This window comes from Mustelus asterias, chromosome 18, assembly GCF_964213995.1.
Source record: "Mustelus asterias chromosome 18, sMusAst1.hap1.1, whole genome shotgun sequence".
Lineage (NCBI taxonomy): Eukaryota > Metazoa > Chordata > Chondrichthyes > Carcharhiniformes > Triakidae > Mustelus > Mustelus asterias.
Genome location: NC_135818.1, coordinates 77,404,662 through 77,425,920, shown reverse-complemented (window position 1 = coordinate 77,425,920; position 21,259 = coordinate 77,404,662). Strand labels below are relative to the sequence as shown.

The 21,259-nt window shown below is 41.1% G+C and overlaps 1 protein-coding gene across 2 annotated transcripts; it reads left to right on the top strand.

Moving 5' to 3' along the window:
* Positions 1-10: 10 nt before the first annotated feature.
* Positions 11-20,997, top strand: fcf1 (FCF1 rRNA-processing protein). 2 transcript variants are annotated; one of them, XM_078234336.1, is made up of 8 exons: positions 11-76; positions 1,829-1,896; positions 3,025-3,096; positions 4,294-4,442; positions 8,363-8,435; positions 9,288-9,375; positions 14,777-14,871; positions 18,200-20,997. In XM_078234336.1, the coding sequence occupies exons 1-8, from the start codon at positions 74-76 to the stop codon at positions 18,246-18,248; spliced, it is 597 nt and encodes a 198-aa protein (XP_078090462.1). In that variant the 5' UTR covers positions 11-73; the 3' UTR covers positions 18,249-20,997. The 2 variants fall into 2 exon arrangements, with proteins under 2 accessions (XP_078090462.1, XP_078090463.1); XM_078234337.1 differs by having other exon boundaries at positions 70-140.
* The last annotated feature ends 262 nt before the right edge of the window (positions 20,998-21,259 follow it).

Sequence of the window (21,259 nt, the reverse complement as noted above, 5' to 3'; positions counted from 1 at the left end):
GGGGAGGGGCGCTCCCTCGATGACGTTGCCCCGCGACGCTTGCTGATGACGTCTCGGTGACGGGCCGGCCGACATGGTGAGGAGAGCGTTGGCGCCTTTGATTCTTTGCCCCACGCGAGCTTGTCGTTCGCCTTGTTAATGTTCGTCCGCGTGTTTTGAGAGAAGAGTTTGACTTGGGCTCTGGCACAGGGCGAAATAAACTCAGGAGCGCTCAAACAAGGCGGGGGGCGGTCGGGTTGCCAACCCTCCCGGATTGGCCTGGAGTTTCCAGTAATTGGACGTCAATCCCTAGCCTCGTTCTCTGTGCAGCCCTGAGAGAAAACACAGGGACATAGACAGGATTGCTTTTTTTTGCTGCCGTTTTCTTCCCCCCCCCCCCCCTCCCTTGCCATCCATCCCTCCTTTTCAATATTTTTACATCTTTTGATTTGATTTATTCTTGTCACATGTATTGGGATACAGTGAAAAGTTTTGTTTCTTGCTCGCAGTATAGGCAAAACATACCATTCATAAAGTACATAGGGGAAAAGGGTGCAGAGTGCAGAATATTGTGTTGCGCTTACGGGTAGGGTGAAAAGAAAGATCAGATAATATACGATGTGACCATATCTGGTAAAAAGGCTATTTGGCTGACTTTCAAACATCATCCATTTGAGTAATGATTTTTGTTTTCCATATGGCGTGGGAAATATGTAACAAGGATAGATGTGTTGGCCAAATAATGACAAGAACATTACAGGGGTGGATTGGGAGAGTCATGAAATGAAATGTCAAAAGATGCATTTAATCAGAGTTAATGACCAAAATTGGTGGTGACCACTAGAAACGGTTTGGGGTTTCAAATTAACTAATACTTAGAACTCCAGGTGGTGGTGTTCCCAGATATCTGCTGCCCTTGTCCTTCTAGATGGTAGTGGGCGTATGTTTGGAAGATGCTGCCTTGGTGAGTTCCTGCAGTGCATTTGTTTGACGAGCATACTGCTGCCACTGTCCATCGGTGGCGGAGGGATTGAATGTTTGTGGAAGGTATCACATTCAAGTGGGCTGCTTTGTTTTGGGTGGTGTCAAGTTTCTTGGCTGTTGTTGGAGCTGCAGCTATCCAGGCAAATGGGGTGTATTCCATTACAACCCCCTGACTTGTGCCTTCTAGATGGTGGGCAGGCTTTGGGGAGTCAGGAGGTGAGTTACTCACCACAGGATTCCTAATCTTTGACCTAACAAAAACTAGAAGCAGGAGTAGGCCATTCAGCCCTTCAAGCATGCTCCGGTCGCTACAGTATTTATATGGCCAGTCCAGTTCAGTTTGTGATCATGATAATCCCCAAGATGTTTATCATGGGGGGATTCAGTGAGTATAATGCCATTGAATGTCGCGGGGTGATGGTTAGATCCTCTGTCGTTGGAGATGGTCAGTGCGTGGCACGAATGTTACTTGTCAGCGGTTAAATAAGACTAAGTGGCTTGCTGCGCCATTTCAAAGGGTGTTTAAGAATCAATCACATTGCTGTGGGTCCAGAGTCACATGTAGGCCAGACCAGCTAAGGACAACTGGTTTCCTTCCTTAAAGAACATTAGTGACAATTGACGATGGTTTCTTGGTCATCGTTAGACTTTTAATTCCAGATAGTGCATTGAGTTTTTTTTTAAATGACCATCTGTCATGGTAGGATTAAAACCGAGGTCCTCAGAGCATTATCCTGGATGTCTGGATTACAAGTCAAGCAACAATGCCACTTTACCACTGCCTCCCAGTAATGTTGTTAACATTAGAACTGTTTGCATGTAGCATATGGACCTGCCCTCTGACTGTTTTATTTTATTTTTTCAGGGAAAAGCAAAGAAAACTAGAAAATATGCGACCATGAAACGAATGATTAGTTTGCGAGATACAAGAATGTAAGATTTTTGAATTGTCATGGGACTCAAAAGGATAAACTAGCCTAGTATTTTCTCCGCTCTATTGCATTGCTGTTGTGAAACATTCTACTTGAAAAGCGATGGTGCCTTCCGATCCAGGCAGAAGACTTGTATTCTATTAATTTTTTTACTATTTGTATGAGAGGGGTTTGCTATACTCTAAGTATTTTTCTTAGAAAAATGCATAATGGGTTTTAAATTTCTTCAAATTGCCCGCATAAAGGCAGGTTGCAACTCTTGGTTAAACCCTTGGTTAAAGGCACGGAATGTGAGCCAAAGCTTTTCTCCAGTCGGAGCACAAAAGTCTCAGGCTTAATCCAGGTAGATCCCAAGTTGGTAGATCTCGGTAGGGACAGTGGTAAGATCTTGGTAATTCACCTCCATCCTGCTGCATTGAGAAAGAGAAAATTAACCTATCATTACTATTCCTGATCTTTGTTTGGTGACTATTGCTATAAGTATGGTGTTGTATAAAGGAGGGGGGAAGCTTGATTAAACTGTAGTTTAAAGTTTATTAGTGTCACAAGTAGGCTTACATTAACACAGCAATGAAGTTACTGTGAAAATCCCCTAGTCACCACACTCCGGCGCCTGTTCGCGTACACCGAGGGAGAATTTGGCATGGAAAATGCACTTAACCAGCATGTCTTTCTGGCTAGTGCTCCTGTAATCAAAGAACCAGCTGACATTTTCTGTTATGATTGTTACATGAATATCAGCCACTATGCAAGGTGCTGTTGGATGACTGACGCTTGTGAAAGCCCAGTAGGAGGTCAGTATGTTTTGTGGAAGTGAAAACATTGACAGAGCTTATGTCTAACTCAGAGTTTTGTGCTTTCTCTCTGAAAGGTACACATCTGTTACTTTCATCCAATGGAAGCCATGTTATTAACTATAAACTCAGCTCCCTATCATAAACGGTCACAATCCCTAAAGAACTCTGGAGTTCCAGTATGGAGTTGGGGCCACAATCAGTTCAGCTATGACCTTATAGAATGGCAGAGCAGGCTCAAGGGACCAAATGGCCGCCTCCCTTCTTAATTCGTATGTCCATATGCATTGGTTGGTTTAATATATAAGGTACTAAATTTATATTCTCTTTTCCAGAAAAGAAAAAGACAGAGCAAAAGCTCAGAAAACGATAAAAGAGGATCCCAGTGCCCTGAAAGTAAAAGAAGTGTATGTTTGAAGCTAGCTTTTACAGATTATATACTTTAAAATAGCAGTTTTATGTTGTTAAAAAAATGGAGGTGACAAATGCTAGGAATAGAATTTTTCTCTGCTGTCTATATACAGACAGCAATGAGCTTTCTGTTTTTGTCAAAGCAAAACTTGGTTTATTGGAATTTTTATTTCATAATTATTATTATTTAATCTCAGAAAATGGGGATTCATTTCTTGGAAACAGGACTAGTATGTTGAACCATGAATATTCTACATTACAGTATTTGGGCCCAGAATACTCAGCACAATGAATTTTCAATCTTTGCTCATTCTTCATCAGCCAAGAGAGTGACAGACATGGAAACCCATTGACATGTTTGGACCTACAAACCAAGATGCTGAGAAATCCAGACCACTTAGAATTTCTATTTGCCTGCTTTGCGCACACTTCCTCATGTAAATAAATGCCCTATGGCTTATTTATGTGCTCATTGGCAGTTGTCATTTAGATTAGGGACCACAAGGTACTGAAGTATAATGAGCTAAAACTGTAGTCTGTCCACATACTGCTTCGGCAAGCATCTCACTGCTTTTCCAGTCAGGAACTGGTACCTCTGCATGGTTTGCAATGCTAGCTAGAATTCCAGCACCCAGTGACAGGACCACTACTACAAGTTCAATTAATCCCTGTATATCTGTGTGCCTGTTCACATACCTAGCCTCTAATTCATGTCACAGATCATAGGATCTTTTCAACTTCCTGATGGCCACTTGCCTTCAGGACATTAGAAAGGCTTACACAATGCATTTTGCTGCCTCGTTGTTCCTGATGTATACACACACACTGCTACTTATTAGTCTCATTCATTATGGGCTATTTTATCCAAATTATTATCTGAAGAACTTTGGCACAGAGGCAGTGGCTGATGCACTCTCAATAACAAAAATAGAAAGAGAAAATAATTTTCTCTTGACCAAATTTCTGTGCATTGCCTGGTATGCTAACAACATTTGGTAACAGGATAAAGTACTGCAGAACATTTTGTTAAGTTGTTAGGATTTCTGAGAACCTGAACATTTTCACACTGCTGATTCATTGACAAGCATTTTTGTCAAAAATTAAGAATATGATATGTTTGTTAATTAAAAGAGACTGAAGATAAAATGTAATCAATAGAAAAATTACAGACCTTTTTCCTTTTACTTTCCCAGGGTAAAGTATCCTTCTTGCCTGTTTTTCCAATATAACACACAGCTGGGTCCTCCCTACTACATCTTAGTTGACACCAATTTCATCAACTTCTCCATCAAAACCAAGCTCGACATTATGCAATCTATGATGGACTGCTTGTACGCAAAGTGTAAGTGCTCGTCAGTTATCTGGTCTATTAACTTAATTATTTATGTGCTCCACTATATTATCTCCTTTTTGATGGTGTTTTTTTGGCGTGAGGATATCAATTCCTTTATTTAAAAGAGGTCTATCATTTAACATGGAAACGAGGAGGAATTTCTTCTATTGGAGGTTTGTTAGTGTTTGGAATTCTCTTCTGTAGTAAGCAATGGAGGTTGCAGCATTGAAAATATTCAACGCTGAGTTTGATAGATTTTGGTTGACAAGTCAAGGGGGACAGGCAGGGATATAGAGTTATGGTCACATCAGATCAGTCATGATCATGTTGACCTATGGAGCAGGGGCCAAATGGCAGCTGTCAGCTCCTATAATGTTCTAATTTCCTCCCATCTCCCACCAGTTCTTCTGGTCTCCCTAAGTCATGTGCTAACTGCAGATGTCTCCACCAGCTTGAAAATGGATGGTCCTGCACAACGTTATGGGTATTTCCCCCATATCTGGGATGAAACCTTGGTATTTTCCAAGAACAATACACAAGGGATTAAAAATCAGAGGCTTGAGAAACAAATGGAGCTTGTATTACTATCAATGGGATTGGACAGCTAGAGGAAGATAAGGAACAGGACATGGCCTCTTGGGTCATTGAGTCTACTCCGCATTTATTCTTTATCCTGACAGCTCTTTTAAAATCCTATTTCTTTGTCTTTTCCCTGATCTAAATACATGCTCCCATCAAGGAGAGACATTCACAAGAAGCCATTGTGGCCCTTGCTTATTTTTTTAAAAACAGTGTAGCTTCTTTTCAAACCACAGCTTCCTGCTGGAACTGCACAGTTGCCTTTCACATACCTTTACTTCAAAAATAGTGATCTCCTATTTATATACTTCAATTGTCTTTGAATTGGCAGATTTACATTTTCTCACATCTGTGTGAAGAAAATCAACATAATCAACACTTCTAGCTGCCTATCCTTGTGTATATGTTTTGCACAAAGGAAGTGAACGAGCACAATTTCAAATGTTATCTTAGCATTACAATTAGTTTCTTTCTGGATTTTGAAGATGGGTATCAGTCTCAAAGAAGCAAGTGTCGTTGTCTTTTGCCGCAAGGTAACATTTTCAAAAAGTCCGGAGAGTAACACAGGTGATCAAATATGCAGCAACCAATGGCTTGTGAATACCTAAAGTAAAAGCAAAATGCCACAGTTGCTGAAAATCTGAAATTAAACCAGCAAATGTTGGAAAAAATCAGTAGACCTGGCAGCATATGTGGAGAGAGAAACAGAGTTAGCGTTTTGAATCTCTATGGCTCTTTTTCAAAAGAAGATTCAAAATGTTAACTCTGCCTTTCTCTCCACACATGCTGCCAGATTTTCTGAGCTTTTCCAGCATTTTCTGTTATTATCCTTTTGAATACCTCTTGGTTCAGCTACATCTTCAGGTTGTAGGGATTGCTGGTAATGGGTAAGGGAGAAAGGAATTTTGTTTCTATGTTTTTGCATTTTGAGCTGTGAATTCTGCATCAGACATTGTCGATTCAAAAGTACTACACAACACTGAATCTAGGAGAACACAGCAAATGCTGAATATTGCAGGAAGGGAGGTAGGTGGGAAAATATTCTGCAGAATTAAGATTTTTTTTATTAATTGCCTGGTTTACTAATACACGATCTGTATGGTTTATGTAATAAGCTAATCTATACAGGGGAAAATGCCCAACCACTTTTGCATTTAAATTAATCTCAGGAAACAGGCAGTTCTAAGTGATTTATATTTGTATTGTTAAATATTAGAAATAAGGTATAAATTTAAATGGGTTTAATTCACTGTTTCTGTGTAAGAAAAGGTAAACCTATAGTTAGATTCATGCTAGACAAAGATGTTTGCATGTGTTTGGTCAGCCCAAACTATGCTTCTGTTATGCTGAGAGAGGGTTACGATGTGAAAAGTAAACAAGCTGGAAAAGTATAAAATCATTGCTTAGTAACCAGGGGCACTTTTAGGCTAGGAAATCTTTTTTGAGTTTTTTTTAGCTGTATTCATTGCAATTGGTTATAGAAGGCTAGAGAATGAACATCTCTCTCAGCTTTTCTGGAAAAAAAGCCATATCCTTTAGTATTGGTTAAGAAAACAAATGCAGGAAACTTAAAGAAAAGCTAGTGAGAAAACAAGAGAACCAGATAGAAGTTTCCAAGTCTGAAGTTAAAGGAACAAAGAGGAACTATCTTTAGAACAGCTGTTTATGGAAGTCAAAGTCAGACCGGGGCAGAGAAGACCTGATGAGGTTGACTACAGACAAGCTACGTACCTGAAGCAATCGTAAAGTTTGAGTGTCCTAATGGTCAGTGTTTGAAGCAATAATCTATCAGGGACTGAGTTTATGTAGACTTTTGGATGCATGTTGCAATTCAAGATAAAGGAAGCCTGAAAGGAGAGGTGGAAAACCTGGTGGTGGATTCCTTGTTAAAAGTCAAACGGACTTTTGTAAGGATAGTTGGAAAATCTGGAGTGGATTTTTTAATACAAACGGCTGATGGAAAGCATTGTTTGAAAGAAGATTTTAACGTGTGTCTTTTTGGGAGCGGAGCCATATGACAATCATTGGAGGGGAGACGGGATTGTTAGAGAAATCCACAGAAGATCGGTTGAGTGGCATTGACCATTTCATTGACCATCGTGTTATTTTTGAAAACTGTACACATAAGGGTGGGGGGAGTAAAGGAGTATTGTATTATAATCAAACTTTTTATGTTTAATAAATGTTTTTTCTTGTTGATAAAAACTAATTTTCTGCACGTTTTCTGAAAAAAGCAAAAGTTATGGTCCTTTGAGCCAGGGTTCCATTCTGGGATCCTACTTTCCAGTTATAACATCAACTGGAATCGTGACATTTAAAAACTTAATTTAATTCTACGTTCTCTCACACCTTGCTTGCATACACACTTGTACAAGCACTCTGATGTTCCCAGGCGCTCAATTACTAATCATAGCACCAGAGAGAGAGAATCACATATACACACACACAAAAAACTAATATATATTGGGACTGAGAAATGGATGCACAAGAACACAAAGAGAACCACAGGAAAGAGGGCAGGGGAGAAACAGTCACATTGGAGCAGACAAAGAGGTAAAATACAAACAGGCAGAGTGTGATAACCATAGACATAGAGTGATAGAAATTGTAATATACACACTAAAAATACAATAATAGAGAATTAATTTGATCATTTACTGTAAGGGATGGAATTGTTGAATGTATTAAACTAGAAAGAGTTCAGAAAAAATTTACTAAGATGATACTGGAACTTGATGGTTTGAGTTATAAGGAGAAGCTGAATAGCTGGAACTTTTTTCCCTGAAGCATAGGAGGCTTAAGGGTGATCTTATAGAGGTCTATAAAATAATGAGGGGCATAGATAAGGTAGATAGTCAACAACTTTTCCCAAAGGTAGGAGAGTTTAAAACTAGAGGGCATAGGTTTAAGGTGAGAGGGGAGAGATACGAAAGGGTCCAGAGGGGCAATTTTTTCACAGAGGGTGGTGAGTGTCTGGAACGAGCTGCCAGAGAAGGTAGTAGAGGCAGGTACAATTTTGTCTTTTAAAAAGCATTTAAACAGTTACATAGGTAAGATTGGTATCGATGGGTATGGGCCAAACGCGGGCAATTGGGACTAGTTTAATGGTTAAAAACTGGGCAGCATGGACAAGTTGGGTCAAAGGGCCTGTTTCCATGCTGTAAACCTCTATGACTCTTAAGTGATTATTTCAATAAAGTTGTGCAAAATTAGACAAATAACCAGATATTAAGCATTACTTCTTGTAAGATGGACATTGTTGGCAAGGCTTTTTCTGTAAGTTGAAAGAGAGAAGTTCCACGATAAAACTAAACATACGATATAAGGTGTTATCTCTGAATTTTCTTTAGGTGTTCCCTGTATCACAGACTGTGTGATGGCAGAAATCGAGAAGCTGGGACGGAAGTACAGGGTTGCACTCAGGTAAAACAATTTCCCAAACAGGCTTGTCACTGTTTCTCCTAAACACAAAAACCCATCCAGCAATGTGTGTGTGTTTTATTCATTTATTGGATGCGAGTGGTGTTGGCTCGGTCAGCATTTATTGACCATCCCCAACTGCCCTTGCAAAGGTGGTGATGAACTGCCTTCTTGAACAACTGCAGTCCATGTGGTGAAAGCTTTTACTCAGTGCTGTTAGGGAGGGTTGCTAGGATCTTGACCTAGTGATGATGATGAAATAATTATATATTTCCAAGTCAGGATGGTGAGGGACTGGGGGGTGATGGGTATCCCCATGGACTAGCTGTTTAATCCATTACTGATGCTAGCTTTATAATCTAGATTTATTAGCTGAATTTAAATATCGCAGCTATTACGTTGGGATTTGAACTCGTGCTTCCAAGTCATTAGTCCAGGAATCGAGCTCGGCAGTCCAGTAACATAACCTTTGTGCTACTGTGACGTACTAATGTTTTGTCCAAGACTCAGAGTTTTAAGTACAGAGTTCCAGAGGCACTGAAAATACAAGTTTCCAAGCAATGGCAATTCAATTTGTGCAGTGAATCACTTTCCTAAGCATGAGATTTTCTGTCCTTGCCACCACGCTGCATTGCATTTATCCAGTCTTCCTTGGGTACGTAAAAAAATTATCTAGCCAGCTAGACAGGTGAAAACATACTAGGATAAGAACCTAAGGTTCACTGACAGGAGCAGTTCAACACATGGAGGCCAAAAATATCTAGAACAAAGAAATTGCAGATCTGTTCAGTGTAGGTCATTGGGCAAACATAACACGATTCCTGAATTTGTAACATTTTTGTTGTACATTTCCAGAATAGCTAAGGATCCACGTTTTGAGCGACTACCCTGTACGCACAAAGGAACATATGCTGATGATTGTTTAGTGCAGAGAGTCACACAGGTAAGAAAGAAAAACACTGCTGGTCATTTATCGAAATATTTTGAAAACATTTCTGTTATAGCTATTTTTTTCCCCACTAATATGTGTCTCCCCTAAAGGCCACAGTTTTACAAGCAGCCTTTTAGCATCTCACACAAATGGCCATTTTTCATTTGTGTCTAGGAGGTACCATGAGGCCTTGCCCATTCCAGCAAGGTTATGAGGATTGTAATTGGAGCATCCCGCTATTACTCCAGCTGTGATAATTTAATGCAGCCAAAATCAGGACTTGAATGTGACTATCTATTCCTGTTCTGGACTACATTTACCTGCCAAATTGCAGACGTAAACCAGACTATTTGTATTTGATCATGATTGATATCCCTGTGCACAAACTCAAGTGATCAAATGTCCAAGAAAATCATAGAATAGTACAAGCACTAAAGGAAGACCTTTGGTCCATGGTGTCTTTCAAAGAGCAATTCAGTTAGTTCTTGCCCTATATCTCTGAAATAACCAGACGTGGATAACAAAGGAAATAAAGGAGAGTATTAAAATAAAAACAGATGCGTACAGAGTGGCCAAGTATTTATACAATTCCCTATTTCAACCTGTATCCATCACCTGTCAGGCTGTGCATTCCAAATCCTAAACACCTGCTGCATAAAAATGTTTTCCGTATTGCCTCTGGTTCTTTTAACAATTAACTTAAATATGTTCCTTTGGCTATTGAAAACAGGTTCTCTTTATTCACGCTATCTAAATTCTTCACAATTCCATCAAACTTTCTCTTGGCCTTCTCTAAGGGGAACTAAACAGTTACACTGAAAATCTCCAAGAAAAACTAGGCAGCCGAGGGACTTGTGAAATTGAGGAACTAAGAAATTATTATTAGTAAAGAGGTAGTATTTGAAAAATTAACTGAATTGAAAGTTGATAAATCACCTGGACCAGATCAGCTTCATCCCACGGTATTGAAGGAGGTGGCTAGAGAATAGTCGATGCATGGTCCAGATAAAGGCTGGCATAAAGACACTTTGCCTGAATGCACGAAGCATTCGAAACAAAGTAAACGAGTTGATGGCACAAATCCATACAAATGAGTATGATCTAGTGGCCATCACAGAACCGTGGTTGCAGGGTGACGGGGACTGGGAACTGAATATCCAGGGGTATCAGACATTTAGGAAGGATAGACAGGTAGAAAAAGGAGGTGGGGTAGCTCTGTTAATAAAGGATAATATCAGGACGGTAGTGAGAGACGACATAGGCTCTAAGGAGCAAAACGTGGAATCGTTGTGGGTGGAGATAAGGAATAGTAGGGGGGAAAAAGCCACTGGTAGGCGTGGTCTATAGGCCCCCAAATAATAACTTAGAGGTGGGGAGGGCTATAAACAAGCAAATAATGGATGCGTGCAAAAACAGAATGGCAATAATCATGGGGGGTTTTAACCTGCATATTGATTGGTCGACTCAAATTGGATGTGGAGGGCTTGAGGAAGGGTTCTTAGAATGCTGTCGGGATAGTTTCATTGAACAGTATGTTACAGAACCTACGAGAGAGCGAGTTATCTTAGATCTGGTACTGTGTAATGAGACAGGTAGAATTAAGGATCTTCTTGTGAGGGATCCTCTTGGGTTGAGTGACCATAATATGATTGAATTTCGGATACAGATGGAGGGTGAGAAAGTAGGGTCCCAAACCAGTGTCCTCTGCTTGAACAGAGGGGAGTACGATAGGATGAGGGCGGAATTGGCTAATGTAGACTGGGCGAGCAGACTGGTAGGTAGGACAGCTGAGGAACAATGGAGGATTTTTAAGGAGATTTTTTTAAGTACTCAGCAAAAATATATTCCGGTGATAGAGAAGGACTGTAAGAAAAGGGATAACCAGACGTGGATAACGAAGGAAATAAAGGAGAGTATTAAAATAAAAACAGATGCGTACAGAGTGGCCAAAAATAGTGGAGAATTAGTGGATTGGGAAAGCTTTAAAAAACAACAAAGAACAACTAAGAAAGCGATTTAAGAAAGGAAAGAGTGGCTGTGGAGGGGTCTTTCTCTGCATGGAGGTCAGTGACCAGTGGAGTGCCCCAGGGATCTGTTCTGGGACCCTTGCTGTTTGTCATTTTCATAAATGACCTGGATGAGGAAGTGGAGGGATGGGTTGGTAAGTTTGCTGACGACACCAAGGTAGGTGGTGTTGTGGATAGTTTGGAGGGATGTCAGAAGTTGCAGCGAGACATAGATAGAATGCAAGACTGGGCGGAGAAGTGGCAGATGGACTTCAACCCGGATAAGTGTGTAGTGATCCATTTTGGCAGATCCAATGGGATGAAGCAGCAGTATAATATGAAGGGTACCATTCTTAGCAGTGTAGAGGATCAGAAGGACCTTGGGGTCCGGGTCCATAGGACTCTTAAATCGGCCTCGCAGGTGGAGGATGCGGTCAAGAAGGCATACGGCGTACTAGCCTTCATTAATCGAGGGATTGAGTTTAGGAGTCGGGAGATAATGCTGCAGCTTTATAGGACCCTGGTTAGACCCCACTTGGAGTACTGCGCGCAGTTCTGGTCACCTCATTACAGGAAAGATGTTGAAGCCATTGAAAGGGTGCAGAGGAGATTTACAAGGATGTTGCCTGGATTGGGGGGCATGCCTTATGAGGATAGGTTGAGAGAGCTTGGTCTCTTCTCCCTGGAGAGACGAAGGATGAGAGGTGACCTGATAGAGGTTTACAAGATGTTGAGAGGTCTGGATAGGGTAGACTCTCAGAGGCTATTTCCAAGGGCTGAAATGGTTGCTACGAGAGGACACAGGTTTAAGGTGCTGGGGGGTAGGTACAGAGGAGATGTCAGGGGTAAGTTTTTCACTCAGAGGGTGGTGGGTGAGTGGAATCGGCTGACGTCGGTGGTGGTGGAGGCAAACTCGTTGGGGTCTTTTAAGAGACTTCTGGATGAGTACATGGGATTTAATGGGATTGAGGGCTATAGATAGGCCTAGAGATAGGGATATGATCGGCGCAACTTGTGGGCCGAAGGGCCTGTTTGTGCTGTGGCTTTCTATGTTCTATGAAAGATAGATTATGAAACTAAACTAGCTCAAAATATAAAAAAATGATAGTATAAGTTTTTACAAATATATAAAAAGGAATAGAGTGGCTAGAGTGAATGTTGGACCCTTGGAGGACGAGAGGGGGGATTTAATAGTGGAAAATGAGGAAATGGCTGAGACTTTAAATAAGTTCTTTGTGTCGATCTTCACGGTGGAAGACACAAATAGTTTACCGAATATTAGAGATCAAGAGTTGGTGGGAGGTGAGGTCCTTTAATACAATTACTGTTACTAAAGAGGTAGTGCTTGGTAGACTAATGGGACTGAAGGTAAACAAGTCCCCGGGCCCGGATGGAATGCATCCCAGGGTACTGAAAGAAATGGCTGAGGTAATAGCAGATGCGTTAGTAGTTATTTATCAAAATTCGCTGGACTCTGGGGTAGTGCCGGCTGATTGGAAAACAGCTACTGTTACGCTGCTGTTTAAAAAAGGAAGTAGACAAAAGGCAGATAACTACAGGCGGGTTAGCTTAACGTCCGTAGTTGGGAAGATGCTGGAGTCCATCATTAAAGAGGAAATAGCAGAGCACCTGGATAAGAATGGTTTGATCAAGCAGACGCAGCATGGATTCATGAAGGGAAAGTCGTGTTTGACGAATTTACTGGATTTTTATGAAGATGTGACGAGTGAGGTTGACAGAGGGGAACTGGTGGATGTGGTGTTTTTAGATTTTCAGAAGGCATTCGATAAGGTGCCTCACAAAAGGTTGCTGCAGAAGATTGGGGTACACAGAGTTGGGGGTAAGGTGTTAGCGTGGATTGGGGATTGGCTATCTTAACAGGAAGCAGAGAGTTGGAAATAATGGGTGCTTTTCTGGTTGGAAGTTGGTGACCAGTGGCGTGCCGCAGGGATCGGTGCTTGGGCCTCAACTGTTTCCCATTTACATAGATGATCTGAAGGAGGGGACTGAGTGTAGGGTATCAAAGTTTGCTGATGACACGAAGATGAGTGGGAAAGCGGAAAGTCTGCAGAGAGATTTGGATAGGCTGAGCGAGTGGGCGAGGATCTGGCAGATGGAATATAACGTTGGCAAATGTGAGGTTATCCACTTTAGAAGAAATAATAGTAAATTGGAATAGTATTTAAATGGAGAAAAATTACATCATGCTACTATGCAGAGGGCCTGGGGGTCCTTGTGCACGAATCGCAAAAACTCAGTCTGCAGGTGCAGTAGGTGATCAAGAAGGCGAATGGAATGTTGGCCTTTATCGTGAGGGGGATAGAATATAAAAGCAGGGAGGTCTTGCTGCAACTATACAAGGCACTGGTGAGGTCACAACTAGAGTACTGTGTGCAGTTTTGGTCCCCTTATTTGCGAAAGGATATATTGGCCTTGGAGGGAGTGCAGAGAAGGTTCACCAGGTTGATACTGGAGATGAGGGGTGGAGCTTATGAGGAGAGATTGAACAGATTGGGTCTGTACTCATTGGAGTTTAGAAGGCTGAGGGGTGATCTTATAGAGACATATAAGATAATGAAGGGGCTGGATAGGGTAGAGGTAGAGAGATTCTTTCCACTTAGAAGGGAAACCAGAGCTAGAGGGCACAGCCTCAAAATAATTGGGGGCTGGTTCAGAACAGAGTTGAGGGGGAGCTCCTTCTCTCAGAGGGTAGTGAATCTCTGGAATTCTCTGCCCATTGAAGTGGTGGAGGCTACCTCATTGAATATGTTTAAATCACGGGTAGATAGATTTCTGATCGATAAGGGAATTAAAGGATATGGGGAGCAGGCGGGTAAGTGGAACTGATTCGCTTCAGATCAGCCATGATCTTGTTGAATGGCGGGGCAGGCTCGAGGGGCTAGATGGCCTACTCCTGCTCCTATTTCTTATGTTCTTATTAGCGGCTATCTTTCAAAATTCAAAATCCAAGACTGAAATCGACAGATTTCTGGAGATTAAGGACATCAAGGGGTATGGAGATACTGCAGGAAAATGGCACTGGGGTGGATGATTAGCCATGATCTAATTGAATGGTGGATCAAGCTCAAATGGGCAGAATGGCCTATTCCTGTTCCGATATGAACAAAGTAAGAAGTCTCACAACACCAGGTTAAAGTCCAACAGGTTTATTTGGTAGCAAAAGCCACCAGCTTTCGGAGCGCTGCTCCTTCGTCAGGTAAGTGAACAACCCAGCTTCTCCAGTCTATCCATATAATTGTAATCCCTCATCCCTGGGACCATTCTAGCATATCTGTTTAGAGCCCCCTCCAACGCCTTCACATTCCTTTCCTGAAGTGCAGTACCCAGAATTGGACACTTGTTTTTAAAGAAGGCAACTTTTAACTTTCCTTTTTTTTCACTTGCAGCACAAATGTTATATTGTGGCAACAGTAGACAGGGATCTCAAGAGGAGAATCCGGAAAATTCCAGGGGTTCCTATTATGTACATCTCTAATCATAGGTAAGAACATAACAACTAGAAAAGGCCATTATCCTGTCCACCCTCATCAAACAGGACACAATTTTGGCCATAACAAAAACAGAAAATTCTGGAAAATCTCAGCAGGTCTGACAGCATCTGTGGAGAGAGAATAGAGCCAATGCTTCGAGTCTAGATGACCCTTCATAAAGCTCTGACATCTGGACTCAACATTGGCTTTATTCTCTCCCTACAGATGCTGTCAGATCTGCTGAGACTTTCCAGCATTTTCTGTTTTTGTTTCAGATTCCAGCATCTGCGATATTTTGCTACAATCTTGCCCATGTTTTACTTAAATAGAATTAACCTTCTAGTTCTTATTATTTAAATTAAAAGGTTATTTAAATAAAATAACTTTCTAGTCTGCTAAACCCAAAATCTATCCACTTCCTTTCTGAATGCTTCTCGTGAGTTGCTGTTTATTAAATTTGAAAGTTTCTAGCTGTTGGTTCATTATTTTCCCACATTGGTCCTCATTGTCCTCTCATCGGGCTCTGTGTAGCACTTTGCTTTGTTGTGGGGGCGTGTTTCTTGTTTGATATTCCTTTCCTCCTCATCAAGGGTAACATTTTTCTGATTTCAGATAAAGTATGTTTTCCAAAGTGTTAATCTGCAAGCCTGTTGGGGAAACAAATTGCCAATGATGAATTTGGATAGACCAATGCTGTTGTGCAATCTGCAATATAGTGAGGCTACACCTACAATTTCCATTGAGGCCTTTTACTTCTACAATGTGTGCCCGAAATCCAGTAGATAGGATAGACAGCTGTTATGAGCCAGATAGTTACTCTCGTCTCCTGTATCTCTTAAAACCTTTGTTCAGTCATAAATGCATATTCATACATTCTCAATCTGATGAATACATACATACTTCTAGCCCTTCCACACCAAATATATGTATTGTGTATTTAAAAAGATATTCAGATTCATTTTTAAACTTAAACAAAGACAATTATTGCAATGAAACAAAATACCTTTCTTTCTCTGTGTGCATCACTGGCAAGCCCAATCTTAATTGCCCTCATCTTGAGCAACCATTTCAGAGGGCATTTCAAATTCAACCACATTGCTAAGGGTCTAGAATCACATGTAGGCCAGACCAGGTAAGGATGGTAGATTTCTTTTCCTCAGGGACATTAGTGAATTAGATGGGTTTTTATGACAATTAGTGATCGTTTCATACTAAGATTGAATTTAAATTTCACCAGTTGCTGCACTGATTCCCCAGCATTAGCCTCTAAATTACTAAATAGCAGATAGCAAATTTCTTCCCTAAAGAATCAGATAGGATTTTAGGACAATGGTTTCATGAGCCTTTTATTTCCAGATTTTTATATCCGCTGTGCTGGGATTGTACCTCGGACCCCAGAGCATTACCCGTGAGTCTCTGAATTACTAGTCCAGTGACAATTCCACTATGCCATCGCCTCCCCTTTATTGCCAATACACCACCATCTGCCCAAATGTGGCTAATGGAAATCTAAAATTAAAATAGAAAATGCTTAAAACGCTGAATTTGCCTTTGTCATTTACACCTACGTAGTTAATTATTTTCAGCAAAGTGTGTGTGTTCACACATCACTTTGACAGTTCATTGTAAAACAGTAGCTTTGGTAACACTGGGAACACATCGGCTCAATAAAATATTATTTGTTAAGACAAATGCTACTTTCCAAAAAAACATGTCTGGACATATGACTCAAGCTGAGGTGTTATTAATTATGTTCACCTTGGGCTACTGTTGATGAACTAACACATTCTAGATATATTTTCTCCTGTATGCTGACAAGACCGGTCATTTGATACTGGACACTTGAGAAAACCAAAGCTTTAACTATTCACTCCACTGTTACAACCACATCAAACTTTAGCTCCCCCCGCCCCCGCCCCCACCCCCTGCCCACACCCTCAAACATTTCTTCCCCCCCATCCCCTCACAGTTTGTCCCCACCCTTGACACTCTTCCATTCTCTCAATCTCACCTAGGGTCTTCGCTCCTGTCTCACTTAGCATCTCATGGCTAAGGCTTTATTTGGGGTCTTGCACCTTGTTGTTGGTGGCCTGCCCTGGGTTGAGTCGCAGACCTGTTTGGTGGCTGACCTCACTTCGTGGTGGCTTGATCTCGGCACCTTGCTGTTGCTGGCCTGCCTGAGCCCAGGGTGCAGTTACCTGCTCCTCTTACTCAGTGGCTGACCTCACCTCGTGGTGACTTTCACGCCTCGCTGACCTGATTCGAGTCACAGACCTGCTCGCCTTTCTCAAAAATGATAAACCCTCTGCAGCCTTTGCCTGTCCCACCTCGCCTAGTCGCCTTTCTTCGTTCCTCACGTATGTGTGCCTTGAACTGTTCATACGGTTCAGACTAGTGTTTTCCAGCTGTTTCAGAAGCATCAATCAGAGTCTGATTTCGCTCTGCATTGCCTGGTGATGGGCTCAAATGAGCCTATCAGCAAATACAATCAGGCCCTGATTGGACGTCCAGTGCACCAGCCGACAAGGGGACCCCCTCCATTGGTTGGGACCCTGTGACTAGACATGGTTTGCTTCATTGTAAATCCGCCTCTGATTCTGGGATATTTGACATTTTAAGAGGTTAGGAAGAAAGAGAAAGGAGATGCGTTAGCTCTAGTAATTAAGGATGAGATCAGTACTGTAGTGAGAAATAATCTTTGGATAGAGATTTGAAACAGCAAGGAAAATAAGTCACTGGTGGGATTCACTTAGAGACCCCCTAAACGCATCTGCACTATAGGACAGGCTATATATCAAGAAATAATGGGGGCTTGTAAGAAAGGTACTTCAACAGTTGTGAGCAACTTTAATCTAGTTTGGCAATCTAGTTTTCCACTTCCATATGACATCTCTGACAATACAGCAGTCGTTCAATAATATCTTCATACTGGTGAGTGAGGGGGCAGTGGGATGGTTGCCTTTTGGATGTCTTACTAAAGCAGGTCTTTTCAGTAAACATAAAGAATTCCATGACATTACTTGAAGATGAGCAAAAAAGTTCTACTAACAACACGGCTAATGTTAATTCCGCAACAAACAGCACTAAACACATGAACTGGTCATTTATCTCAGTGGAAATTTTACTGTATGCAATAATTGGCTGCTTTATTGCCCTAAATTACAGAAGTGACTGCACTTCAAATTTAATTGGCTGTAAAGCACTTAGGAACATTCTGAGGTCATGAAAGGTACTATATTAAACACACATCCATTCTCCCTTGCATATATGCTGGACAGATTGTGTTGATAAGCAGTTTTGTAACGAGCACTTTGCTGTACAAAATTATTTTTCTTTCAGGTACAACATTGAACGGATGCCGGATGACTACGGTGCCCCGAGATTTTGAAAAGTCAACCATCTTCTACTTGCACCTGAGGATTGGTGTTTGCTCAGTGTCAACTGAAATACACTTGCCTGAATAGACATTTGGCATGTGCATGCTCTACATTTTTTGGAAAAAGTTTGTTTGTTTGTAAAATAAATTGTTATTTTGAGAAAACTAGTTTTAAATCTGTACATGGGATTGCCTTGTGCTATTTTTTCTTCCAATGTTTTCCCCTCCTCGATTATGGTTCAGTAGGTGTGGTTACATTCCAGTGCCGAAACAGGGCACTGTCTTTGAACCTTGACAATGGGGTCTCGCCTTCCGATTGAAGCAAATGACAGCTGAGCCTCACTTTAGCGTTATTACGTCTTCATGTGGTTACTTCCAACTGGAGGTATTGTTTACCAATTGGAAACAGGAACTGTAAATAAATTTTCTTAAACCTAGGCAAGTTATGTCAGATAGCTTCCCTCCCCTGGTGCTGGCTGTGATAAGCTTTTTAAAGATGAAGGACCTGGTGTTGTTAAAACTCTTACTGTGTTTACCCCAGTCCAACTCTGGCATCTCCACATCATAAGCTTTTTCAGCAGAGGTGAAGAAATGAATCAATTCTATTCCCTGAATGCTTAAAACATAGTTTTATCTATGTATAATTTTGTATCGTTTTGCTCTTCAATATTGCATCCACTAGTCAATTACTGTCACTGGATCTGTTCTTTGGTGGTTTACTTTGGACCAGTAGCTGACATTTAAACATACAACTCAAGACCAGGAAACATCCTTGCTATAGTACAAATGCACAAACTATGATAGGCAGAATTCTGTGTGGTCTGCCCCTCCTGTCTGACACGATTCCTCGTGGATCACATATATATCGCTTCCAGGGTGTTGTCCAAAAGAAATCAACTGGAAAAATACCACAATTTGGGTTTCTTATCATCAGTGCTGATTAATTCATCGATATTGAAGGCTCGTTTATTTTGCATGCACCAAATCATTCTCACAGAATCACAGAATAGTTACAGCACTGAAGGAGATCATTTGCCTTAGTGTACTACTTTTGGGTAACCAAATATTTGCCTTGGTCTGTGCTGGCTCTCTAAAGGAACTATTCATCACCCCCGCCTTCTCCATTCTGAAAGATACGAGTCGAAACTTCACTGTTTCATGAAGTGTCACTGATTCATCTAAAGAAAGTTTCTATTTTCAGAAACAAGCATCCTCAATGTGTTAGAAATATTTTATTGATAAATCTCCATATCGACCTATGTTATTGGAAAGATACCAGCTGAATCTTTTTGGAGAGAGTACAGAGAAGGTTTACCAGGATGTTGCCTGGTCTGGAGGGTCTTAGCTATGAGGAGAGATTGGGTAAACTGGGGTTGTTCTCCCTGGAAAGACGGAGGATGAGGGGTGACCTAATAGAGGTGTATAAAATTATGAAGGGCATAGATAGAGTGAACAGTGGGAAGCTTTTTCCTAGGTCGGAGGTGACGAACACAAGGGGTCACGGGTTCAAGGTGAGGGGGGCAAGGTTCAACACAGATGTCAGGGGGACGTATTTTACACAGGGTGGTGGGGGCCTGGAATGCACTGCCAAGCAAGGTGATTGAGGCGGACACGCTGGGATCATTTAAGACTTATCTAGATAACCACATGAACAGACTGGGAATAGAGGGATACAAAAGAATGGTCTAGTGGGCACATGAGCGGCGCAGGCTTGGAGGGCCGAAGGGCCTGTTCCTGTGCTGTATTGTTCTTTGAATCTTATTCCTTTACACGGATGTTGCAAATGTACATCTCAGAGTGAAATCAAAATCTACTGTTTTGTCTTTAGGTTTTCATACACAGTATGTTATCTAAATTTGCTCAGTCTGGGCTGCCCTACATAATCTAGTCTGAAAGATGTCAATAATTGACTGAAACGAGTTAGTCAACAGACATCAGACAAGGCAGACACAGTATTACACACTTCTTAACTAAAATTTAAGGATATGATAAATGTCACTATTTGATAAGGATCGGCAATTACAGTAAAGGTAACTGGATATTTAATAATGACCCAAAAATTTAATCGCAAGTACTAAAGTAGCTTAATCCTCAGCTGGATTGAATTTAATAACAATATAATAGAATTATGTTCATTATCCATGATAATGCTCTAAGGTTACTTTACGGGTATCTCTGGGGTGAATAATTTTCCTGTCTAGTGAACTTGGCATGTACTGTAATTTGCGAGCTTGTTCCATTGTACTTAATGCTTAGAAATTTAAACTATTGGAACTTAATAAACTCAACTTCATGAATCTTCCCCGTATTAAGGACAGTTAACAAATAGAGTCCAATTTTAAATAATTTACCCTGAAGAAAACCCAATGAGGACCCATTTTGCTTACCTTGTTCCATGATAGCAGTTATTCCATAACAGAGTCACATAAAGTCATACAGCATCATAATCAATCCTACTATATGACTCATTCTTGTTGAAAGACCAAGGCTGCTGAACTCAGAATCCATTGTTCGTCTGATACTACCTGTTATTGATTTACCAATTTGCTATGTTGTCTGAATACAAGGAAATTAACACCTTAGGTCGGTTTGCAAGCCTCTCACAAAACAGGTAAACTCAGGTTTTGTTGACCTGGTGGGGACAAATCCACATTCTCTTGTACATGCATCACAATGTCAATATTATGTATGTTTTTTTTCTGTTAATCATTCTATTTGAAAATAAATATGGGCAGTAAGCTAGCCTGCACCCAGAATATTGCATACAATGTTGGTCTCCTTATTTAGGGAGGGATATACTTGCATTGGAGGCAGTTCAGAGAAGGTTCACTAGTTTGATGGCTGGGAAGATGGGGCTTTCTCATGATGAAAGGCTGAGCAGCTTGGGCCTATACTTGTTGGAGTTCAGAAGAATGAGAGGTGACAATTTTGAAACAAGATTTTGAGGGGTAAATACTCAGACGATGTTTCCTCTTGGCAGAATCGAGAATGAGCAGAAGTAGTTTCAGAATAAGATATGAGCA

Bases quoted from the DNA above. Each gene is read 5' to 3' on its own strand.
- fcf1 (XM_078234336.1), top strand. The intron at 8,436-9,287 runs GTAAAACAATTT...GTACATTTCCAG, and splicing joins AAGTACAGGGTTGCACTCAG to AATAGCTAAGGATCCACGTT. The intron at 14,872-18,199 runs GTAAGAACATAA...TTTTTCTTTCAG, and splicing joins ATGTACATCTCTAATCATAG to GTACAACATTGAACGGATGC.